The sequence below is a fragment of the Balaenoptera physalus genome (genome assembly GCF_965194825.1).
Source record: "Balaenoptera physalus genome assembly, chromosome: 5".
Lineage (NCBI taxonomy): Eukaryota > Metazoa > Chordata > Mammalia > Artiodactyla > Balaenopteridae > Balaenoptera > Balaenoptera physalus.
Genome location: NC_138884.1, coordinates 120,265,418 through 120,290,919, shown reverse-complemented (window position 1 = coordinate 120,290,919; position 25,502 = coordinate 120,265,418). Strand labels below are relative to the sequence as shown.

The 25,502-nt window shown below is 39.7% G+C and overlaps 1 protein-coding gene across 5 annotated transcripts in view; it reads left to right on the top strand.

The window, feature by feature from the left end:
- Positions 1-24,639, top strand: part of LOC309661330 (uncharacterized protein) — a 96,081-nt gene extending 71,442 nt beyond the window's left edge. For 4 of the 5 annotated variants that reach the window (XR_014263930.1, XR_014263931.1, XR_014263932.1 and 1 more), the window contains one exon: positions 24,254-24,639. Coding sequence is in view for 1 of the 5 variants with exons in the window: in XM_082463061.1 (XP_082319187.1) it covers positions 24,254-24,314 (61 nt within the window). In the remaining 4 variants the exon portion in view is untranslated. Of the gene's footprint in view, positions 1-6,083; positions 12,498-24,253 lie in introns of those variants that run through there. The other variant, XR_014263933.1, reaches the window with a different exon arrangement.
- The last annotated feature ends 863 nt before the right edge of the window (positions 24,640-25,502 follow it).

The following is a 25,502-nucleotide window of genomic DNA, read 5'->3' as shown; positions in this document are numbered from 1 at the left end:
CTCTGTTCCAGGAATAGCTAAGCCCAATGGAGTCAAGGAATGTAATCCCTTTCCTTTATTACATTCTGATCTCAGCGTCAGCGGAACAAAAGGTATATGTTCAGAGGTTCTGTAAGTCCGCAGTATGTTTTCTCCAAGGCATACCCCCCTTTCCCCCGTTCCCCCCCTTCCTCCCCACCCCCACCCCCCACCCCCACCCCCCGGAACCGCACAGCTTGCGAGATCCTAGTTCTCCGACCAGGGATGGAACCTGGGCTCCCGGCATTGGAAGCTCGCTCAGAGCCTTAATCACTGGACCGTCAGGGAGCTCCCCTGGCATACCCACTTTTACCTCTCAAATAGAGAAATATATGTTTTCTTTTTTAGAAATTAGAATTGGAAAGGTTTCCAAAGGTCAATGTATATCCGAATTGGATCAATATCATTATTGAGTCATTCTCTTGAGGTCAATCAAAACCCCTCAATTGGACACGCTCTTTAAAGGTTTTACTCTAAAGGAGATGAGTGTGCTGTAAGTATCTGCTCTCCACGGCTCTGCCGTATTAATTCTGTGTCATATTAATTCTGCGTTCATAGATGTGATACATCTTGCTCCAGTCTGTCTGCTGGCTCCTACTGTTCTCCTGTATCGTAATTATTCTAATGGCGTGGTATACTATTCTTATATGTGGCTTCAGCACTGTTAAGAGATGTAAAAAGATGTTCTTTCAGAAATCCATAGCGTATGATCAAAATGAATAAACTTAGCATATCCGATACCTAACTTGATGACCTAACTCTGGTTCCTAAATGACAGACACATGGTGCTGAGAGGTGTAGAAGTCAACTTTCTTTCTCTTCTTGTCTTGAGTTCTGCATTGAAAGAGTTGAACAGTTGTTTTATTTTTAATTAATTAACTAATTAGTTATATTTATTTATTTTTGGCTGCATTGGGTCTTCCTTGCTGCGCGCAGGCTTTCTCTAGTTGCAGCGAGCGGGGGCAACTCTTCATGCAGTGTACGGGCTTCTCATTTCGGTGGCTTCTCTTTTTGCAGAGCAGGGGCTCTAGGTGAGCGGGCTTCAGTAGTTGTGGCGTGTGGACTCTAGAGCACAGGCTCAGTAGTTGTGGCGCACGGGCTTAGTTGCTCTGCAGCATGTGGGATCTTCCCGGACCAGGGCTCGAACCTGTGTCCCCTGCAATGGCAGGCAGATTCTTAACCACTGCGCCACCAGGGAAGCCCCCAGATTACTGTTTTAAAAAGCTGTTTTAAAACACACACACACACACACACACAACAACATTTGTTTTTAACAGGGGTAATCATGGGAACAAGGAAAGTATCCCAAGATGTATGAATGACTTGCTCACTGTACCCCAACAGTGACCCGATTGGAACTCACATCACCCTGTTCCGTTCTGCTGCACTGGGGCTTTGCATATGGATCCACAGCTGGGGCCTGGGTGATTCTCCACTCACCAAGGACACTTTTTAGACCCTGAAGGAATTTCGCCTCATGAGGTTAGCTAAGCCCACTCTTTGACTTTAGACAAAAGGTTTGAGATTATGTAAAATATCTTTATATAGTACTTTTCTTCCAAAGAGTTAAAGTTGTTTTTTTTTAACATATGTCATATTCATTTCCTCCTATTAATGATCTGATGAAAAGATAAACATGTTTTAAAATATAATTTAAACATCAAAGCAAAATCCCCTAAGGATTTATATATTTTCAAAATATATTAGGTATTAAAATAATAGTATGTTAAATTTTAAAAATTAAAAAGATCGAAAAATAATAGTATGTTAATATGCATATTATACAAAAGCATTTTCTTTCCTACTATAGGGAAAAAAGCATATACTCATGACATTTATAGTTATACTTATTTTTTATTTTTGAGTAGTAGACAATTTACTGAAAGGATGTTTATATAAATTTTAGCTGTGAATACCTCTCTTCTTTTATCATTCTTTTTTGGGGGGTTTTACTTAAAAAATAACATCCAAAAGTAATAAAAAATAAAAAACAACAACAACAAAAAACAAATTAAAAAATGAATAAAGAAAAATTTAAAAAATGGAAAAAAACAACATCCACACCCAATGATTTGAATAAGAAAACAATTCCTAAGAATACGTGTAATGGCTGTGCATCGTCCAGCACAGCTGTTATTTTATTAAATATCACAATTTTAAAGAGACACCGTCATCCTGGGACATATGATGCACACGTGCATGGTGTATAGCTGTTCTAGAAGGAGTCAAGGCAAATCCCATTTTTATGGCTCCAGTTTTTAAATCCCAGGAAGACTTTACAGAAGGAGACTGACAAGAGGGACAGGTGGATATTGGCTCCAACTTGGTGACAAGTTTTCAACCTCAGCTGCATTCTTACAACAGGGGAGTGAAGAGCAGCTGGCAGCCTGGGAGCCACTCTTCTACAGATGGAATTCTTGCGGCGGAGAGAAGAATGTCCTCTCTGGCTCCCCAGCTTTATGAACAAAGAGCACAACTTAAAAGAGGTTGAACCTACTGTTTGATCTAAATGGTGCTTTATTCTGCCTTCCCTCTCTCCCATCTTTTGTATTATAGTCTTAGTGATTTGTGTTTAGAAAAGAATATAAAGTTTCCCCATTTATCGTTAGTCAATGATTTCTCTGAATTCAGTATGTTCTTCTAAAGACCCACCCCTCACATTTGGGAGGTTTGGGGCAAGAATATAAATAAGGCCTACCCATCATATATCTAAATACTCATCAGTTAGAAATCAAATTAACACACCGTTAAACAGGAGATGTTCTTTCCGCTAACCTGGACTTGCCTACCAGAGTAGGGACATGTAAAGGAAATCAGTCCCCTTCTTCTCCCATCAGTGGCTCTGTTCCATATAGCCAAGGGCTTCATGTGCACATGGTACGGACGCCCCAAATCACATGTCTAGGCTCCATCCACACCTCCTTGCCGAGAGCTGCCCCTTGGTCACCTTAGGCCTAGAAACTCTGGAAACAGATTGAGGACTATTTGGGCTGGGAGTTCTGTGGTCCTAGAGTTCAGAAAGTGGTCCAGAGGGTAAGCTCAGGCTCTGAGGGGGCACATCCCTTCACCTGCAGTAGGGGGAGGGTAGGTCTGGAAGAGAGCCGGAGAGGGGCCCTCGTCAGCATGAAGCTTGGGACAAGGGCCCTTTTACCTGGGTCTAAGGACAGTACTTTTCTTTGAAACCTCAAAGTCTATAATATTGTTCCCTCTATGTCCAGACGGGGAGGAAGACATTGTGGCTGACTTCTAAGTTCTCCATTTAATTAAGAATGGTTAAAGCCAGTAATTATTTAGCTAGTGTTTATGGCCCATCTGCTCTCAAACTGGGAACGATTTCAGTAGAGACAAGGTAAACAAACTCTTTACTGCTGCACATAAAATATGAAATCCGGTGGTTCAACATGGAGATCACTCCTCCCCTGCATTTCTATAGGCTTCAGAAGGGTGACAGCAAATGTGGACCGACCTCCTCATAGTTCATTATATTTGACAGGACTTTGGTCTGAAAGGTAAATGGCATCCATTATTCTAATCCTATAAATAAGGGAACCTGGAAAACCCTTTCACTTTATGGTTACTTCAAATACACAATAAACTAGGAAAGCAGCCAGTAGTAGATGCAAGAGTTCTACCGGCGCTTAGAAATCAGTGAAATGCAGGTTGAGACAGAACACGGAACCAAAAAGATCTGAATGACGTTGCCTCTCGGTATATCTAATAGAAATTTAAAAGGAGGAGCAGAGGGAGGTATCCCCATTTGCATTTTTCAGAGAATCACCCATAAATTAGTGGTGTGATGTAGGTGAAAAACCCCGCATAGTGTTAGTAGGAAAGCTAATGCTACATAGATTTTTACTGTAAGGTCCAGGGGGATCCAGCCAAGTGGAAAAATAGCCGAGTTATGGTGGAAACCAGTCACCTCGTTAAAACTGAACAAGCAGGTGTTTAGGAAAAGAATAGCATGAGAGACTTGTTTCTTGCCTGCTGAACACAAGCATTCACTGTGAACACAGAGAAAAGAAATCTTTGTGACAAGCATAGAGGATGATAAAAATTGGTGGATTTGAATGTTTAAAAACTAACCTATGTCACAAGTCCATTCTGGGTTTCACGGTATAGTCAAGGAGAGCTACATTTTGAGCTACAATTATGCTACATTCCTTAGAACAAACTTAGTTGAGGTGTTTGTCTCAGTACGGAGTCTATAGCAATTCAGACTAGGATAAGTCTGCATAGATGGAGGATGTATTCACTTTTCCTATATAATTATTTTCCCCTAAAGAAGGGTGAATTAGACCAAAAAGAGTGGATACAGATCACTCTGATTCCCAAATAAAAACCTTTGGTGAATGTTGTGACAGTGAATAAGAGAGGTTCAGAGTAAAAGATCATAGCTGTTGACTTTAAAAGAATAGTATTTACCAAAAATACTCATAAAATTTGATCTGAAAAATATAAAGAGTATTTACATTCATAAAAATGAAATAAATACTCATGAGTGGCTTCCTGTTGCTTTGGGGATTAAAAACCCTGCATGACCAGGCCCCTCCCTGCCTATCCAGCCTCATCTTCCAAATGTCTCTGCTCTGCGCTGATCGCATTGTTACCTAACCTTCTCTTTGTCCCTCCAACACCACGCCTTTCTCTCTCACTCACAATGTCTGATTTGCTTCCTTCTCTTACCTAAACCCTTCTCTTTCCAGTCTCAACTTCAGTGCTATTTTCCCAGGGGGCTTTCTCCATTTACCAGTCTGGTTAGGGCTTCTATTGGACACTTCCATGAAACACCGTAGCTTTCTTTCTGTGCAGAAATAAAAATTTCTATCATAGGATGATCCTGGCCTTTTCCCTCTCAACTGCTAAAGAGTGTGCTAGTTTGTTTGTTCCACTCTCACACCTTGCAGGGGGATTTTGAGATACTGTGGGGGGAAAGTGGAAGTGGAGAAGATACCAGGGAGGTGAGAAATGGGGAACAAAGCAGAAATAAAGGACTGATGTGGCCTCAGGCTGGGGGCTGAGATGTTTTGTGGTTTCAAGGAGTGAGGCAAGTGACGAGGAGAGGGAATTCGTGGATGTGTTGCTGAATATAAGTATTTCTTCCCTGGAGTTACCTGTTAGTTCCTGGACTACGTTCTTTGCAGCAAGGCTGAGACTAGATCACACGTGTCCTGGTGTGAGCAACATTTCTTGCTGTGTACAGTTGTGTAATTGCTTTATGCTTTTCTCTTCCTCCCTACCCCCAAGACCACAGGGCAGGGCTCATGTCTGTGTTCTTCAGAGCTAAGTCCCCAGTGCCTAGGATAGGGTCTGGCCCATGGTAAACACTCAGTAAGTGATAACCGAATGGACAAACGAATACATGAACGTGTCAATCCATTCTGTTTTAGATTTCTAATCTCCAAATATCACCCTTAGCCTCAGTGACAAAATTATGCTCTCCTCAGCCAAAGTTCTCTAGAAGATATTCTGAGCTGGTTTCCAAATGCCTGTCATTAGAAACTTTTAAAATAAGCTATTTTTTCCTCACCACATTTCTATGACATTAAAAGGTGCAGGGATTGAATATTAACATGATTCTTGTAATTGAAATGAAACTCACCCAATACTCATATTCTTTTCAAAGCATTAAAATATTTGCCGAAAGAATCCTATCTTGGTGCACTTGTTAGCTAAGAGTTTCTCTCTATTGAAGAACAAGATAAAGCCAGTGAATGTACCTAATGCTGCCACTTACTGAGAACTTACTGTAGGCTTAGCAGTGTGGTATTGCTATCCACAGGCTACATCATTTGAACACATAAACAATATTTTGAGGTAGGTGTTAGTTCCTGATTTTTACCAATGAGGACACTAAGTTTGAGTGGCTTGCCCAGGCCCCCTACGTTAGAAAATAGTGGAGCTGGGATTCAAACCTAGGCCCGCTGATTCCAAAGTTTAATGCTGGTGAGCAGCAACATTCATTTTTTAATTTTGAGGAATTAGCTACATAACTGATTAAGAATTTAGTTAACTTGTAATTATAACAGCAAATCGGAGTTCACAGTCTTGCTCTGCTTCTTTTCCAGAGGTCACCTCCCTCATCCTGCCTCCAATCCACACTGTCAATTCTGGAACTTCCCTGCTATTTACTACATGGCTAGATAAAGACAATGCATAGTTAATGTACTTCCCAAGGAGTCTTATGTTAGTTGAGTAACTTGACAGAAGTCCAAAATAGCACAAAAAATCCGCTTTCAGCCAGGAATTTCTGGTTGTCAATTTAGTATATTAACTAGTCCTCTGGCTTCTGCAATTTCATCCTCTGTGTTATTAGTTCTCTGTGTTCATCTAGATCATCTAGAAATTTTTCTCCCCATTGAAAGGATCACCCTAGCCTCTTTTTAAAGACTTATGGAACAAAATATATATATTGAGGGCAGCCAAAAATTGGTCCTAGGAAAAAATTGTTTATTGTTGTATGTACACACACACACACACCACGCGCACAGTCAATTCTTGTTATTTGTGGTAGCTGTGTTCAGTAAAACTCTGAGTTAGTGAATATTGAACCTAAGGGAAATATAGGGTCAGGTTCCTGTGAGCCTCTGGTCACATTTTCATCAACCAATCAATACAGAACTTTGTTTTATGTGTGTTTCTATTTAAAGATGCTTTATTTAATATGAAATTGACTTATTAACTTTGAACAATTTACCTTCACCCAGTAGTCAAGGGTTTGATTTCTTTTCACACTGTTTGGTTTTCTTTTGATATGCACAGTGAAACAAATGTTAAGAAATCTCAGACAGGCGAGTTTTAATGTTTGGGATAGAAAAAGTAAGCAAATGACTAGGGGAAATGTGCTGGTAGCATGAGTGGCCTGGAGATTTGGAGGAAAGAGGCCTGAGTAGGAATTTTTCACATGAATTATTACATTTTCCATATTTGACCCTCACCATCACTCAATGGCTTAGCTAGAAAATAGATTATCTCTTTTTAAAAAGGTTTATTTGAAAACAACACAAAACTGAGGCCCAGATAGGGTTAAGTAACTTACTAAGACAAAATGGCTCAGTAGGCTAGGCCAAGAACAGGAAACACTAGATTTTCCCCATAATTATTGCGTGGGTAAGGGTAGACCACTCTGCTATCTGTGGTTCGTTTCCTTTTCCTCCTTGTGGTGTAAAAGAGTCTGAGAAGCATACCCTGAAAAGTTCTAGAAATCCCTTAAAAAAAACTTTGCATAAAATATTAGTAACTTAGCTTTCTAGTCCTTTGGCTTAAGTCAAGAGTCAGCTGAGGCTTATATTTCTTTCTGTCACCCGAGGTAAAAGCAATGAGAAAGGCAGGAGGCGACCTGGAAAAGAGCGATGTTGAGGAGGAGAGTCAGATGGAAGCAGGGCTGGAGTGTGCTCAGACAGCCTCACCCGCTTCCAAGAATCTCTGTTTCTTCTGATGCTTGAACTCTCCTGGTAGTGTGATCAGCCATTCCTGTTTGTCTGGGACTTGGTGGGGGGGATTCCCAGGATATGGGGCTTTTAGCGCCAAAACCAGGGGAGTCCTGAGCAAATCAGGATGAGCCAGTCACCCTTCTCTCTCTCTCTCTCTCTTTTTTTTTTACACAAGCTAGTTTTCAGTTTTCTCTCCATCTTTAGAAAAGATCACTGTTTCTTCATTAAGAACCGCATTCAATTGTTGACTTGCATTTAGGGGCCATTGTATGAAAAACACGTATCTTAGATAACAGACTCATGCTCAGTAAGGTGAGATGCTCACAGTATAAGAGAGTGTCAAGAACAGAATATGGGGCTTCCCTGGTGGTGCAGTGGTTGAGAATCCGCCTGCCAATGCAGGGGACACGGGTTCGAGCCCTGGTCTGGGAAGATCCCACATGCCGCGGAGCAACTGGGCCCGTGAGCCACAACTACTGAATCTGCGTGTCTGGAGCCTGTGCTCCGCAACAAGAGAGGCCGCGACAGTGAGAGGCCCGTGCACCACGATGAAGAGTGGCCCCCGCTCGCCGCAACTAGAGAAAGCCCTCGCACAGAAACGAAGACCCAACACAGCCAAAAATAAATAAATAAATAAATTAATTAAAAAAAAAAAAAAGAACAGAATATGTCCTAAGAAATAGCAGATCTTACCGTAGCTCAAGCTTACATGGGGTTACAAATTCATTGAGAGGAACAGCCAGAGAACTGCAGGCATTGTTTAAATTATTTATCTTTTTACCATCCCCACTCCTTACTCCACAAGCGTGTATAATTAAATTCACATAATTTAAATCCCTCTACTGAAAAAGGCATCTGGATGTAGAAGACTGATCTAGCAGTCAAAGACCTCAGGGAATGTGAAGAGCGGCTTGGAGGTGAGCAGTTGTTAAAAACAAGTGTGACACACATAAGATAGGAAACTTCCAATCACAGTTTTGGCTGAAGCTCCAAAGCTGAGAATAAAACAGTACATGCCCAGTCACAACCATGCACCAAGGTAGATACTGAATTGTCTCTTCAGGACATGCTACATGATGGAGGTCAAAGAAGCTAGGAGAAAAGATATTTGGCGAGAGCCTTGTGGTATGAGTAACCAGTACTCCTGTGGGCGAAGGGAGCGGGTGTATTTGGGTTGTACACATTCATGCCGTAATCTACATGAGAGAGGCTACAAGGAGCCCACCTGGAAACTTGACTCCTGACCCCTGGAGTTGAGGATGCATGTGTGCTGATACTGACACACAGCTGAGAAGACTAAAAGGAAGAACCATGTACTTTCACTGACTGCAAGGAAAGGATGCCTGAGTTTTCCTTTGAAGCAAGTGAAGCCATTGGGATTGGGGACAGGGGAAAGGGGGACAGACTCAGCCTGGAGCCAACTTAAAAGTCATCTTGCCAAGAGGACTAGCTGGAGGGTTATGGAACCCCAACAGAGAGAGTCTGGAGTGTACTGCCAAATGCTCAGGGGATTAGAGTTGGGGTTATTAGTGACCAGCAGAGAAAAAGGCCCCTTCCTTTTAAAAATGTAGACTTCTGAGAAAACTTCAAAACCACTCTGCTAGAGAAAGTTCCATCTGTAATCAACTGCCAAGCTCAGAGTGTTCCAGTGTCAGATAACAATGGCACCAGCCATCATAACCATCACTGTGGGCTTTCCCATAATACCCTCTTCCCTTGGTGTAGACCTTGGAAATGTCAGGGGTGCTTACAGGATGCTGGGATAGAAGAAGGTGAAATTAGGAGGGAGAATAAAAGCTGACACTTACCATTTTCTCCCACTCTGTCCACCACACAAAGCCTTCCAGGTCTAAAGGGTTTTGAACTGGTAGAGGAAAGTCTCTATGTTAGATAAAAGTTGGAAATTTTGATGATTTCACACTACTGGATATCTTAACTATTCAAAAATAACTTCTTGGGGCAGACAGTGATTGGAGCCATGAAGAAAATGATGGAAAAGTTATAGGACCAGTTCACAATTTCATCCAAAGGATAGGAAGAAACTAGTTCTTAGATTGGATTTAAAGGGACTGTGTATGTGTGTGTGTGTCGAGAGTGACAGAAAAAGAGAGAGAGAGAGTGAGCTCTACCTAGTTCGGCCTGTTTAACAGCAGTTGGTGTTTACATTGTGCTTATTACGTGCCTGGCGCTGTTCTGTTTCATGGGATAAATCATTTAATGCTCACAGCAACTCTATGAAATAGGAACTATTATTTCTCTGATTTTGCAGATGAGGAACTTGAGGCCCAGAGAGGTTAAGGAATTTGCCCAGGTCACACACCCAATAAGTAGAGAAGTTGGGGTTAAAACCCAGATGTATAGCTTAGGAGTTCATACTCCTAATCACCGAACACTTTGCTTGTTCTCTGAGAAAATGCTTACAAAAAGATGCTGTGGGACTCACAGGAAAAGGGTTTGTGAATGAGCAAGTTAGAGCAATGGTCTGGAAGCACCTCTTATGAAGTAGGAGGACGCCAATGGCCAGCACCTTGGAACTCCAACTGGAACTTGAGTGCAAGGTTACTGTGGGGCTGCTGTAGGTTTTCACCCCCAGAGGACTCTCAGTAGACCTGGGATGGGGGGCTGCCACTTCTGGCCAACAGGGAAGACTTCCTTAGACATGGGTCCATTGAAGGGCTTTCTTTCTGAATATCACCTATTCTATTTTTTCCCCCTTTGAATTATTTGCCTCCGCTCTGGTCCCCACTGTCTGAGCTCCTTTCTCTCCTGAGTCATCAGAGTGCTAACGTTCAAAGCCATTATTTCATTATGACTCTCCTTCAACTCCAAGACTGAACCTAAAAGCTTTTCTGATTAAGTAAGTACTGAGTATCATATTTCATGCATAATGCTCACCTTTGCATACAAGGACTCCAGACATCACAGTTCCAGAATGTGCCCCAAACTATTTGATCTGATTAATTATTCTAATAAAGATGTGTTTCCATAATGAATTAGACATAATGGAGAATATATGAATGAAAAATTCTGTAGATACATTATTGCAGAGTTAAAATTTTCCAACCTTGAAAGTCAATGAATACAAAGTCATAGTTTTCATGAACTCTATTACTCTCTCACACTTTTTATATCACTACAATATAATGAAAATTATTTCATTGCATTCACGCAAAATTTAATGTCAAAATAATGAGGTTGCACTGAGGCTTACTGCAGGAAAACTAAGAAACTTGAATCCTCTTTTCTTTGTCCATTCATTCTGGCCATACCACCTAAAGTGCCCTACCCCATCCGGCCAGTCAGCTGTGAGAAGAAGGTGTCAGGAAATAGTGAGGAATCAGAGAAAGAAAGGAGTGTTGGGAAGTCAACTCAAAGTCACCCAGGAGGGGGCTGGGTTCTCCTTCTTTTCCACTCTAATCTAGCATCTTCCAACTTGGAGTTGAGTTCTTAAAAGAGTAAAACTTGGATAGGTTCAATATGAAATTCAAGTCTTTCTAAATTAATTTTTATTTTTATCAAACTAACATATGTACATAGTTAAAATGCAAAGGATATAAAATCCCACATAACACTCTAAACTGAGTCTAAAATAATTCAGTTGGTTATAATATGGGGTGGCAGTATTGTGAAGGTAGTAAAATAATAAGGATGAGTCTAGAACAGAGCATAGGAACCAGTCACCAATTCATTCCATTATATTGGAATTCATGTTATTGGGAGGTGTGTCATCAATGGGTTTTCCCATAGTTTAAAAATTCATAAGTACAAGCAGCAATTCCCCCCATGCCCTTTCATACCCCTAGTTCCAGAGTGTAGACCTAATCTTCAACATCTTGAGCTGTTCCTGCTGGTATTGACGTTTACATCCTAATATTTTGGGGTAAATCAGATCAAATTATTGTGATATCTGAATATTACTCACTGAACAGTTAAGTAATATACCAAAATTTTGGTTTCTTTTTGCATAATGTCTTTTATGAACTTTTACTTATTCAGTTTACTATATATTTATCCTCAATTCTTTCCACATGCGCCATGAGATCTGTCATATATAAATTTCATTTTCCAAATGCACAAATATATCAGAATATCATCTCTTTATCATGTAAAGTTTAAGTTTACCTTCAGGGTGGCAGTGAATCAACACCAGGTTTGCTGCGCTCTGGTGTTACACCAAAAAATGAAAGAGAAAACAACAGAGACCGGTCAGCTTTAGAGTCTTATTCTATCAAATGATTGAGAAAACTCTACTGCTTGCTGTAGATTTTTACTACCTTAGACGAATTACTCTATATTTTTAGTTTTCGAAAACAGAATAAATATTAAATTCTAGACTTGAAAGAGACTTCATTCATTCATTTGTTTTTTTTAAACAGATGTTTTCATCCGGTATTTTCCAACACTTATTCAACTATTTTTGATCTACCAAAATGGCAATTTCATGTGAGCCAAAGAGCTGCTGTATGTCTGGCACGCTGCTAAGTGCGTAGTCAGAATAGTCCTATCCAGTCCCTCACCTTACAAATGAGAAGGGGAAACAAAGCTGGCTTGTAAAGTCCATCGATAAAGCTGTTATAAGAACAATAAAGAATAATACATTTCTAAGAGCTAAACAAAAATATGATTGTTAGCATGTGCATTGGAGGTGTAGTTTTACTTCCTGCGGATTTACAGTTCCTATGGCACTGTTTATTTTCCTGGTACTTTACTGCTCTAAATTTGAATATGTTGCTGAAGTCCTATGTCATAGGTACTTTAAAAAAATTTAAAAACCTCCCTAAAGTGTAAACAAATAAAAACATTATACAGTGGGAGAATCTGAAAACCTGCCTATTTATTTTCATGTTAAGGTGGAAAAATCTTTAGCCTCCTGGGTAAATATTCATTATCTTAATTGACTTCTGGCTGGTTAAGTCTTCAGAAGGGTAAAAAAAATAGTCTGTGGGTAAAATACATTTGCTGGAAACTACAGGACTGGAACGAAAGCAACACCTGAATTTCACTCTGAAACCAGAAAATCTAATACGGTAGTAATGATTTCGTCATGCTGCTTTTTCCAGGCATGATCAATAAAAGAGGGGAAGTCAAGTCCTACTTTGAAAACTGGAGTTCCATAAAGAATAAAGTATAAGAGCTGAAAAAGAAATCAGAGCTACACTAATTTGGAAGCACACGCTGGTAAGAGAAAGTCCAAACAGAGGAGTGTGAAGAGGAATGGAAAGAAACAAAACTGTTCCATTAAAAAGGTGTTTAAAGGGCTTATTCTCCCTCAGTGCGCATGCATATAAATTCCATTAGTGTTAATAGGACCTAACTGCATGACTCATGGGGAGAATAGAGTGACTTGTGTATATGTGGTTAAATGAAGTCTAGAAAAAGTCAATTAAAAACCACAGATGATAGTTCAGGAGTCTAACAGACTTACAGGTATCTGCAAGAAAGGCATTTAATTTTAATCAATGGAATAATGCGTTTTTCTTTTGCTAAAGACAGAAGTTATAAAAATGGCAAAGGGAAAATAAACCCAAATTTAGTTCTCAAAATCATTGCTTAAAGTTAAGGGATGTATTCTTGCTCTCCAGATGGTAAAATTGATCCCTTGTGAAGGATTTATAATTTGCCTTCAAATTGGAATACTGAGTTATGTAAGGAATTCAAACCATTGTCCATTTTTCCTAGCCTTCACAGTCAGAAAGAAGAGAGAGAAAGAGGGGATAGAAAGAGAGAGAGAGAAAGAGAGAGAGACAGAGACTCATTTACACAGAAACAAAACTCTGGCTTTTGATTATTTACAAAAGGGAGCATAATCAAACCAGACTTTAAAGAAAATGCATAATGGTACACAAACTAGTAGATGGAAATCTCTTAATCAAGGGAGAAATTATTTCTGGAAGAAAACTTGCAATCACTTTGCTGTAGTTCAAGTGAACAATAAAGTTCTTTATCCAGAAGAGATAGAAAACTAAAGGTGTTTTTCTTTCTACTGATACATATATCAATAGAAAAAAGTCAGGGGTTACAAATAAAGGTTTTCTTTTTGAGTATTTACTACTTCTGTCTTATAAGCCGTATGTTATTTGAAACCAGGCATACTGTAATCCTTTACTTTAGTCCTCATATTTCTGCTTGTATTAAATAGGTGCTCAAACATTTAAATAAAGAAGAATAAGTGAACACGAAGGGGGGGATTGGAAGAAAAAAATCTTACCTGAAGTGTTTTCTTTGAAGTGTCTTATCTTTCCTCTGCTTTTGGAAACAGTTGAATTTAGCACTGAGAAATGCTTCAGACAAATTGAATACGTAAGAATTGACGTGATCTCTTTTCTAGTAAAAGGAACTACGGAAGAAGAACGTGAGTGAAGTCTCTTTTGGTTAAGTTTAATAAGAAGCAGATCTTAGAGGGACTTGATATCATGCACTTGCATTAAGCTTTAATCCTTCACTCTATACCTCCAATAGTATGGTACTGAAGTCATACTTCCTGTTGTAAAGCAGTAAGTCTCTAATATTGCTATCTCCTTCCCATCCACTTTATTTTTCATCATTTAAAAGGGTTCTTTATATTTTAGGATCTAACACAGCAATACTTTTGAAATAGAAGGTTTATAAAATTTGCACATTCACAGCACTGGCACCAGATGTACATACATGTCTGTGACTGTTTAATCAACCAGCTCCAAGTTAGGAAAAGTTAAATATGGAAAGTCTAAGAAGATTATGTGGTGTGTAATGTCATTTCTTTACTGATAGTGCATGTAAGGTAGTACCAGAAATAGAAGGGTGAATTTAGTTTTAATGTAAATACTAATTAGCACAGTGAAGTTGCTAAGATGGGGCTACTGGGAGCACAGGGATAGAGGGTGGAATGGGAAGCGGAAAATTGTCTCAGTGGAGTGGGAGGTGGGTGGGTTATGCACCACAAATTAAAAGGGGATTAAGAAGGGCTTTGCAATACCAAGAGTTGGGAAGGATGCAGAGCACCTGGACCTCCCATACACAGATGGTGGGAGTGTCAGTTGTTGTGACCACTTTGAAAATGGTGTAGCAGTATCTTTTAAAGCTGAACACTTGCAAAGCATATGAACCAGCCATCTCCTAGATACATGCGCAACAGAAATGCACAGAAATTCACCTAAAGACTCGGGCAAGTATATAATAGAAACTATACCTGTAATAGCCAAAAAACTGGATCCAACCTAAATATGAATCAGTTGGAAAGTGAATAAATAAATTGTGTTACATTCAAGCAAAGAAATACATACGGTAACAGGAATAAATACGGATACCACGTGTAACAATATGAATGAGTCTCACAAACATAGCATTGAGCAAAGCAGTCGGGGGAAAGACAAGTCTGTACTGTTTGATTCCATTTATAGAAAGTTAAAAAGAAGCAAGTCAGTCTAAACTATTAGGTTGCAGTTCTCTCCTGGGGAATGGCAGAGGGAATTGTGGCTGTTTCTTAATCGGGGCACAGGTTACCCAGCTGTGTTCACTTTGTGAGCATTTATGGAGCTGTACACTTATGATTTGTGCAGTTTTCTATTTTTGGATGCATGTTAACCTTCAATAAAAAATTTACCCTTGTCCTCAGGTAAGTATAGGCCCCATGGAAGCTTGGGAACTCAAGCCCTAAGGGAAGAACTTTAGGAAGGAAGGGTGATGGAGAGCTTCAAACAGAAAGAAAATTTGGGAGAGTGCTGTGGTCAGTGCATCCAGTCGGTCATTACTTAGGGGAATAAATTAGCATTTGGATAAAACCTGAAGTCATGATAAATAATAATATAGACTCACCATTAATATTGAAAAAATCTGAGGAGGTCTAAGCTTGAGTCAGAATAGACACAAATATAGGTTTCAAATGAATAAGACCAGAGGCAGGGACAGGATGAAATGCCAGGGTTCAAAAAGCCAACTGTCGAGGTATGAACAGAGTATCACACAGTAGCTTGGAATGGCCAGCCGAACCGAGTGTGCTTAAAGTTTTCTTGCCCATGCTTGAGGCCTAGCCAGCTTTTTACAGTTTATGCAGAAGACTGAGAAAGAGAACGACATGACTTACCATTTTATTTATAAATCAGTTATCACATGGTCATACCCTATACTTGCAAATTTCCCCGTTTTTCAAACTATGCTCTGACGTCCACTTGTAAAACATGATGTAGCAAGTATACCAGCTTTTATCTACTCATTTCATTCCCAGTCTCTCATTGATGCAGGGTTATAGTTAAGACTGTCAAAGGCCCCAAATAAAATTCTTACTGGTTTATGGATCCTAGGTAAAGTGAAGCAATAATAAGAGCTAGCAATTATTGAGTGCTTGTTGTATATGAGGCACTGTCCACAGCAATTTGCATATATATTGTCTTGTTTAATTCTCACAACTATCCTGAAACTTAAGAGGAAAACGTGCAGAGTGACAAGGGGCAGAGCCAGGGCTCAAGGCCAGGTTAGTCTGACTTCAAACTGTATGCGGTTTTATTGTGTCAACTATATTTAACCGTCAGACATAAAAATGCTTTGAAATCTCAGTGAATGTACCTGCAAGTCTTCCTTAGCTCAGCTCCTACCAAAAAGAGGTCATCCTCACCACCGCCCCGCTAGATCCCTTTTTTTCAATCATGAGAGCTGGAGCACATCCACAGAAAGCACTCAGAAGGGAAGGGAGGCATTGGGAGATCTTTCTCAGGAAAGCCTGGGCCATCAGGCAATGTTGGCAAAGACATCAGCACAATACAGCTCCTGTACACTCGAATGGAGCCCCTTAGAGTAACTCTCTCTCTCTCTGTGCTGCCAGCCTTCAACTCTCCCCACTCCCACATGCAGTGTCTGTTTCCCTTTGATCATTCTCCAATGCGAGCTGTATTCTCTTCTTTTCTTTCCCCAATAGTCTATGACAAATAGAGCCTGATGCTTTTCTCTTTGGGGGAGAACAAGGAGTGGTGGATCTTTAAATACACCATTTCTTCATCTCTGTGGGGACAGGATCAATACACAGAGATCATAAACCTACATACCTACAGAAAGGACATTTATTTAAATGACTGAAAGCGGTGGTGGTAAGGCCTTATTGTCTAGATTTTTTATAGAGAAAAATAGGGATAAAGTGTGTGTGTGTGTGTATATGTAGGGGGTGTGGATTTGAAGGCCCAAAATTCACTGATTCCAAGGAGAAGGGCTGAAAGCTGCATTTATAGGCCATTTTTCATTAGATTGAGAAAGTGAAACATGCAGGGTGTGAAGGATGATGGTGGGGGACTGATGGGAAAAGTGGCCAAAGGGAGAAATTAAGCTCTCCCCAGGGATGCGGTGTCTACTCAGCCCCAGCTGATGGTTGCCAGTTGGCAATGAGAACGGTTGCCAGATCTTCTGAGTTTTCAGAAGATGGAAATCCAGATTTTTTTTAAAATGGGAAATCTCCTATTTTTAAAACGCTGTGTGAGCCAAACCAAACACGATTGTGGGCCGAATTCAGTCTGTGGCCTACCATTTTGAGACCTTTGATTTATAGTCTTCCCAAAACATGACATTTCTGTTCCAATTTGTAATCTCAAGGCTTGTTCCTTTCAGACTCAGTTCATTTTCAGTACTTTGCCTTCCTCCTTCACTCCTTTATTATTTACACACATGTCTGACTCCCCCTCAAGAAGATATTCTGTTGATGGCACGATTTGCATCTTTTTCAGTTTTGTAACTTCTCCATGGTTTTCTATAGTGCTTTAAATAGTGCAGCACTCAGTCAGTGCTGGTTTAACAAGTGTTTGTTAAATAATGCATTCTCAAAGCTAGTCCAGGGAAACTTGAAGCTCTACATGGGGTCCATTTGCTGAAACACGATTTGCCTAAAAACAAATATCTGAAAGCCATTTTGGGATTTCCACTGTCAGTGATAGTCGACTATAATTCAGCCCAAGTTTCTTGTAAAATCAACTAAAACATCTTGACAAAATATAGAAAACATCTTATTAAGAACATCAAAGACCTAACAAGATAGTGAGGAATTGCTTTGAGAGAACAGGGAGAGTGTAAAAGCGCACACTGGTGAACAGATACATTTTTTATCCTGAGGGCATTTGCCGTGAATGGGAGGGGACAGCGGCCAGGAGGAACAGGTCAATAAGTGGGTCAGGAATGGAGAAAAGATGGAGACCTTGGAGACTCACCCACTGCCCCTTGGCAGAGACTCTCCCCATGTCCTACCTCCCCTGCACCCAACATTAGCTACGTGACCTTTCTGGGGAAACAGCTGAGCAGTGCTTTAGGCTTTAGAGAGACAAGAGTAGTAACTCAGAAACATCTGGTCAGAAACCTCATGAGACACACCCTTTGCCCTGGGAGAAGTTGGTGACTTGACTTTCTAACGCTTGTAACTTCCTTTCCTTGAACTCACTCGGATAAGGCTAATCCTAAGTGAAATGGTTCTTGAATTTGTGGTTAATGGAACTGTTAAAGCTCTACAAAGTTGGGACTTCCCTGGTAGTCCAGTGGGTAAGTCTCTGCGCTCCCAATGCGGGGTGTCTGGGCTCCATCCCTGGTCGGGGAACTAGATCCCACATGCATGCCACAACTAAGAGTTTGCATGCTGCGACTAAGAGTCTGCACGCCTCAACGAAGAGTCCACATGCCGCAACTAAGACCTGGCACAGCCAGAATAAACAAATAATAATTAAATTAAAAAAAAAAAAAAAGCTCTGCAAAGTGTGCTGAACATTAGCCTGAGGCAGTACTGTTCTTACCCTCTGGGCCTCACCTTTTGAGAGCCCCTGTTTATATCCTTCTCCAGCTAGTGCCCTCCCCACAGAGTGAAGGTCCACCAGGCCAAGGGCATGTACCACCTACTGCTGCTTCTGTACTCTCTCCCCGAGCCCCTGAGCCCCCATCCCCCCAACCATGCTCAGAATACTGAACAGTGGAATTCCCTACCAGATGATGCCAAAGCCCATTTCCCAGGCCTCCACAGGCTTCTTCTTCGGACCCCTTCTCCAAAGGGCCTATCTTGCCATGGGGTGTGCATCTCCGGGCCCCAGAGAGGGGCCAACGGGTAGGTTGTGTGTACGTGTGTGTGGACAGACTTTGACTGTGAGGTTGGGTCCCCAACAAGACCTTGTGGTGCTTGATTGTAGGACTCAAAGCAGGTTGCTGATCACTAGGGTCACTGAATATTTTGTAGTCTTCAATAGTTCCCTGACTACGGGGCAGGGTTTAGATGCACCACATTGAAAGATGCATATAATCATCAAAATGTGGGGCTTGAGTTCTTTAGCCATTTGAATCAGATTTACTTTTGTAAGTGATACTTTTCTAACTGTTATCTAGATAGGTTTTGTATTCATTATATTCTAGCCTGTAATTTATATAAATTCACCATCTGTTGTCATTAAAAAAGTGTTTGTAAGGTTAAAAAAAAAGTTTACTGAAAAGAAACAATCAATCATTATAGGAACTTCGTGAAGCTGAGGTTGTGTAAGGTTCCCTGAATTGTATTTGTTGTTATGATAACATGAGATAGCCAATTAGTTGACAAAACTGTACTTCACATCAGTCTTGTTGTAAGACCTGGAGTCCTCAATCAGAGAAAGTTCCTATTCAGGTGTGAGATGTGTAATAGATGCCTATGTAATGGGTGGCCTGGAAAACTTAATACATGAGGTGATTAATAAAATATCCAGCCTACCTGGATCTTTGCCCACAGCCCACTGCCAGACCCCCTCCTGATGCCACACTCTAACCACTTGCAACGATTTTCATTGAATACTAACTTCTAGGAATTTACTTAAATACGTGTCTTAGATCCAGACATATTAGTGACAAGAGTAAGAACATGTCCATCATGTTAGCAATGAGCTAAATATCCCTTGCTTATTATAGTAAATGACATCTCAAAAAGTGAGACCTCAAATATTCTTTGCAAGGTCAACATGCTTGAGGAAAGCTTGTTATTGCTTTTCACAAACAAGCACTTTTGCTTTTAATAATAATTATTTACGGATGTTGAAATAACATGTCAAACACATCACGTTGGGAGAACTGAATAAAATTTGTTAAAAAAATTTTTTCCTCCTAAAAAGCTATAAACTCTAACTGTAATAGTATATTTCAATTTTTACACATGTCTGTGGTAGATATGTTGTATGAATGAGATGATAGACCCTGATGATTTTAATGTTCTCGTTTTGTTGAATACTTGGTTTAATGGAAAGAGGTTAATAATCAAGGTTTTTTTTCTATTTTTAAAAATTGAGGTAAAATTCACATAATGTACAATTAACCATTTTAAAGTATACAATTCAGTGTCATTTAGTGTATTCACAATGTTGTGCAATGACCACCTCTCTCCAGTTTCAAAATTTTTCATCACCCTGGAGAAAAACCCCTATGCCCATTAGTAATCACTGCCCATTTTCCCTTCCCCCGCATCTCCTGGTAACTACTAATCTGCTTTTGTTCTCTATGGATTTGCCTATTCTGGATATATCATATAAAAGGAGTCATGCAATATGTGACCTTTTGTGTTTGGCTTCTTTCACTTACCGTGATGTTTTTGAGGTTCATCCAAGCTGTAGCATTTATCAGTACTTGGTTCCTTTTCATGGCTGAATAATATTCTATTGTATACATCATGATTTGTCCATCAGCTAATGAGTCTTTGAGTTGTTTCTCCTTTTTGACTATTATAAATATGCAGTAAACATTCATGTACAAGTTTCTGTGTGGATATATGTTTTCATTTTCCTTCAGCATACACCTAGGAGTGGAATTATTGTGTTATATGATAATTCTATATTTAACTTTTTAAGAAACTGCCAAAACATAGCCAAGTTTTATATACTCTGATTACTTTTGAATTTTAAACAATATATTGCATCTTATTTATTTATTTATGGCTGTGTTTGGTCTTCATTGCCGTGCTCAGGCTTCTCTCTAGTTGTGGCACGTGGGCTTCTCTCTAGTTGTGGCATGCGGGTTTTTTCTCTCCGTAGTTTTGGTGTGCGGGCTCCAGAGCACGTGGGCTCTGCAGTTTGTGGCACACGGGCTCTCTCGAGGCGCGTGAGCTCAGTAGTTGTGGCGTGCGGGCTTAGTTGCCCTGTGGCATGTGGGATCTTAGTTCCCCGATCAGGGATGGAACCCGCGTCCCCTGCATTGTAAGGTGGACTCTTTACCACTGGACCACCAGGGAAGTCCCTATATTGCATCTTTTTTAATAGCTTTATTGAGATATTGTTCACATATCATGAAGTTCACCCACTTAAAGCATACTATTCAGTGATTTTTAGTATATTCACAGGGTTGTGCAACCATAACTACAATTTTAGAACATTTTTATCACCCTCAAAACAAACTTTGTACCCTTTAGCAGTCACCTCCCATCCCCTCCATTACCCCCAAGCCTAGGCAATCACTAATCTACTCTCTATATATACAGATTTGCCTATTTTGGATATATTGTAAAAATGGAATCATACAATATGTGGTCTTTTGTGACTGGTTTCTTTCACTTGGCACAATGTTTTTAAGGATCATCCACACTGTAGCATGTATCAAGTACTTCATTCCTTTTATAGCTGAATAATAGTCCATTGTATGGATATACCATATTTTATTTATTCATCTATCAGTTGATAGGGATTTGTGTTGTTTCCACTTATTGGCCATTCTGAATAATGCTGCTATAAACATATGTGTACAAGTTTTGCGGTAGACATATGTTTTCACTTCTTTTGCAGATATACCTAGGAGTGGAATCCCTGGGTTATATGGTACCTCTATGTTTAACTTTTTAAAGAACTGCCATATTCTTCCAAAGTCTGTACTGTTTTGCATTTCCACTAGCAGTGAATGAAGGTTCCAATTTCTCCACATCTTCTTTTTTTTTTTAAGATTTTTTTTTGATGTGGACGATTTTTAAAGTCTTTATTGAATTTGTTACAATATTGCTTCTGTTTTGTGGTTTTTTTTGGTATTTTGGCCACAAGGCATGTGGGATCTTAGCTCCCCACCCAGGGATCGAACCTGCACTGCCTACGTTGGAAGGTGAAGTCTTAACCACTGGACCACCAGGGAAGTTCCTCTCCACATCTTTAATAACATTTGTTATTATCAGTCTTTCTATTATAGCCATCCTAGTGAGTGTGAAGTGATATCTTGTTGCAGTTTTGATTCATGTTTCCCTGATGGTTAATGATGTTGTGTATTTTTTCATGTACTTATTGGCCACTTGTGTATCTTCTTCGGAAAAATGTCTATTCAGATCCTTTGCCCATTTAAAAATTGGGCTGTCTTTTTATTATTGCCGTGTAAGAGTTCTTTGTATTTTCTAAATGCAAGTCCCTCATCAAATATACGATTTGCAAATATTTTCTACCACTTTGTGGTTTGTTTTCACATTCTTGATCTTTGAAACAAAAGTTTTAAATTTTGATGAAGTCCAGTTTACCTATTTTTTCTTTTGTTGCTTGTGCAGTTGATGTTGTATCTAAGAAATCATTGTCCAAACCAAAGTCATGAAGATTTACCCCTATGGTCCTTCTAAGGACTTTATAGATTTAAGGCTTTAATTATTTTAGGTTAATTTTTATAATATAATGTGAAGTAGGGGCCAATTTTATTCTTTTGCATGTATATATCCAATTGTTTAAGTGATACTATATATTATTTTTTCTAAAACTATAAATGTTTTCCATACTAATACTTTTTTTTTTTTTTTGGCCATATTGCCCCATTTATGCCGGTGTTACCATCCCTCTTCCACAAACTGAAAACCTGGAGTTACTCATCTTCTTTCCTTGAATATTTTATCCCTGGGCTCACCACTCTCTATCACTACTCCTTTGAAAATTTTCTAATTATTTCAACGTCCATGTAGATGATTATTCCAATAACCTGGTGTCTCAGTTTTGTTTTGTTTTTTTAATCTAATTATTTTGTTGTACGGCTTACCACCTCAGCCACTTGCCTCCAAGGTCATATTCTAGATCAGTAGTCCTCGATTAGAATTAGAATTAGCTCTCAATTAGAACTGGCTGGGGAGCTTTTTTTTTTTTTTTTTTTTTTTTTTTTTAAAGACTTTTTTTTTTAAAGGAATTCCTTTATTTTTATTATTTATTTATTTATTTATTTATTTTTTGGCTGTGTTGGGTCTTCGTTTCTGTGCGAGGGCTTTCTCTAGTTGCGGCAAGCGGGTGCCACTCTTCATCGCGGTGCGCGGGCCTCTCACTATCGCGGCCTCTCTTGTTGCGGAGCACAAGCTCCAGATGCGCAGGCTCAGCAGTTGTGGCTCACGGGCCCAGTTGCTCCTTGGCATGTGGGATCTTCCCAGACCAGGGCTCGAACCCGTGTCCCCTGCATTAGCAGGCAGATTCTCAACCACTGCGCCACCAGGGAAGCCCGGCTGGGGAGCTTTTAAGCAATACCAATGACAGTCCTCCTCCAGCATAATTACATCAAAATCTCCTGGGATATGACCTGAGCATCATTATTTCTAATGTGACACCAGGATTGAGAAACATTGCCCCAGACATTGCCATCACCAATAACTTTAATACTTTTCTTATATTGAGTATTCCACTCTTCAGTTGCCACCTGCTAATTTTCCCTCTCACTGTTTTGAATAGACCAATTCCAGTAAATCTTCTACTGCGATCTACAGTCCATTCATCTTAGCATCATTTCATTGTCTCTCATACCTCTAGTGTCTATACTTTCCTTATGTGGTAGTCTGTTATGCTGATGGCCCCCAAGTGAATCATGCCTCCAGTATTCATGCCTTTGTGTAGCGCCCCACACCTCGTCCCCTGCTCGAAACAGTGTTAGCTATGTGACTTGCTTTAACCACTAACATGTGGTGGAAATGACACTACTCTCTGAGAAGAAGCCCAGCTACCCTGCTGGAGAGACCATGTGAAAAGACCATACCAACTAAGACTAAGTGGAGAGGAAGAGGCCCTGAGGGAACACATAGTAGAGCCGTGAAATTCAAATGACAGTGAGAATCAAGGCTCCAGACAGTCCAGGTGATTTCAGTGTGCAAAGTTGAGAACCACTGATTTGTATGCTGATGACTCCCAAATATGTATCTCTACTGTCCAATAGAACTTTCTATGAAGGTCTAGAAGGTCCTTTATGATCGACCCTCCACCCTGTCATCCCTCCAACAGCATCCTTCCTTGCTTCCCCTTGCTTACCTAATTCCTGCTGCATTGACCTCCTTGCTTTTCCTCATACAGCCTGGGTATATACCCTATTTAGGGCCTTAGCCTGTTCCCACATTTTCTGCAGTACTCTCCCCCCAGATATTTACATTATCCACATGTCTCACTCCATCATCATCTTCTGGTCTTTGCTCAATGCAATGTAATAAGTGCTGTAATTGAGTAAATTTTGCTCATCTTGCTGAAATGTCAACTAACATATATCTATGAGAATATGGGAAGATAAGCAAATAATAAAAAGTTTTACAGTGCCCATTTTGGTGAGGACATGGAAAAAGGGAAACTGTTATGTGTTGATGGTGGGTGTTTAAATTGATACAATAGCTTTGGAGAGTAATTTGGCATTATCTAGCAAAGTTGATCATGTAGATATATCCTGTATGAAGTAGGAATATAGCTCTGGTGGTTTTAAAATATGTTCACAAATTCTTTGATAGGTCTCCCTTTAATAGGTAGGGCTTAATTCTCCTCTCCTTGAGTAGGGGCTGGATTTAGGGACTCACTTCTAATGAATAGATATGATGGAAAGGACAGTGTGTGACTTCCAAGACTAGGTCATAGGAGGCATTAAGTTTTCTTCTTTACCCTTTCTCTTAGATCACTTGCTCTGTGGGGAAGCCAGTTGCCATGTCATAAGAACACTCAAGCAGCCCTTTAGAGAGACCCAAGTGGCAAAAACTGAGGTCTCCTGACAAGAGGCAGGGGAAAAAAAATTTCTTGCCGACAGGCATGTGAATAAGCCATCTTGGAAGAGGATTCTCCTGCCCCAGTCAGGCTTCAGATGATCACAGCCCCAGCTGACGTCTTGACCACAACTTCACGCAAGAGCCAGCCAGCTAAGTCATTCCCAAATTCCTGTTCCACAGAGACTGTGAAATAATAAAATTGTGTTTGCAAATATCTTTTCCCATTATGTGGCTTGTCTTTTCGCTCATCTTATGATGTGTTTTCTTTTTTAATAAACTGAAGTTCTTAACAATGTATTCCAGTTTATCAATCGTTTCTTCTATGCCTAGTGCTTTCTGTGTCTTATTGAAAAAACCCTGTCTTAACCTGAGGTCATGAAGATATTCTCCTATATTATGTTCTAAATGCTTTATATTATTACCTTTTATACTTAGTTTGTAAGCCATCTCCTTTTAATTTTTGTTTATTCTATGAAGAAAGGATTCAATTTTATTTTTTTCTGTGTGAATATACAATTGTCCCAGCATAATTGATTGAAAAGCCCATCTTTTCCTCACTGCTCTTCAATGTCACTTCTTTTCCATATTAATGCCTATGTGTGGGTTTGTTTCTATTCTCTTTATTCTATTCCTTTGGTTTAATTTCTGTCCCTGCTGCAATACCAAACTGTGTTGATTGCTATACCTTTATAATATATTTCTGTATCTGATAGATCCCAGTCCTCCTTTTGTTCTTCTTTTTCGTGAAAAGTATTGTAGCCATCTCTAAATAAAAAGAGTATTACTTATGGTTTTTGAAATATAAAAAATAAAAAACTTGCATATGCATATTCATAGAAGTTTCATGTATATAGCAAAAACTGGAAACAATTCAAAGGTCCACCAACATGTGAGTAAATGAACAAGTTGTATACAATGCAATATTACTCTGCAATAAAAATGAACAAATAGCATTATATAAACACTATGGATAAATCTCAAAAACATTATGTTGGGCAAAGGAAGCTAGGCACATAAGAATACATACCTTATGCTTCTATTTGTATGAAGTTCTAGAACATGCAAAACTAATCTAAAATGACATAAAACACATCAGTGGTGGCCTGGGGTAAGGAATTCTTCAAATCATTCAATAGCTGAAAGGTTGCCCTGATGCTATT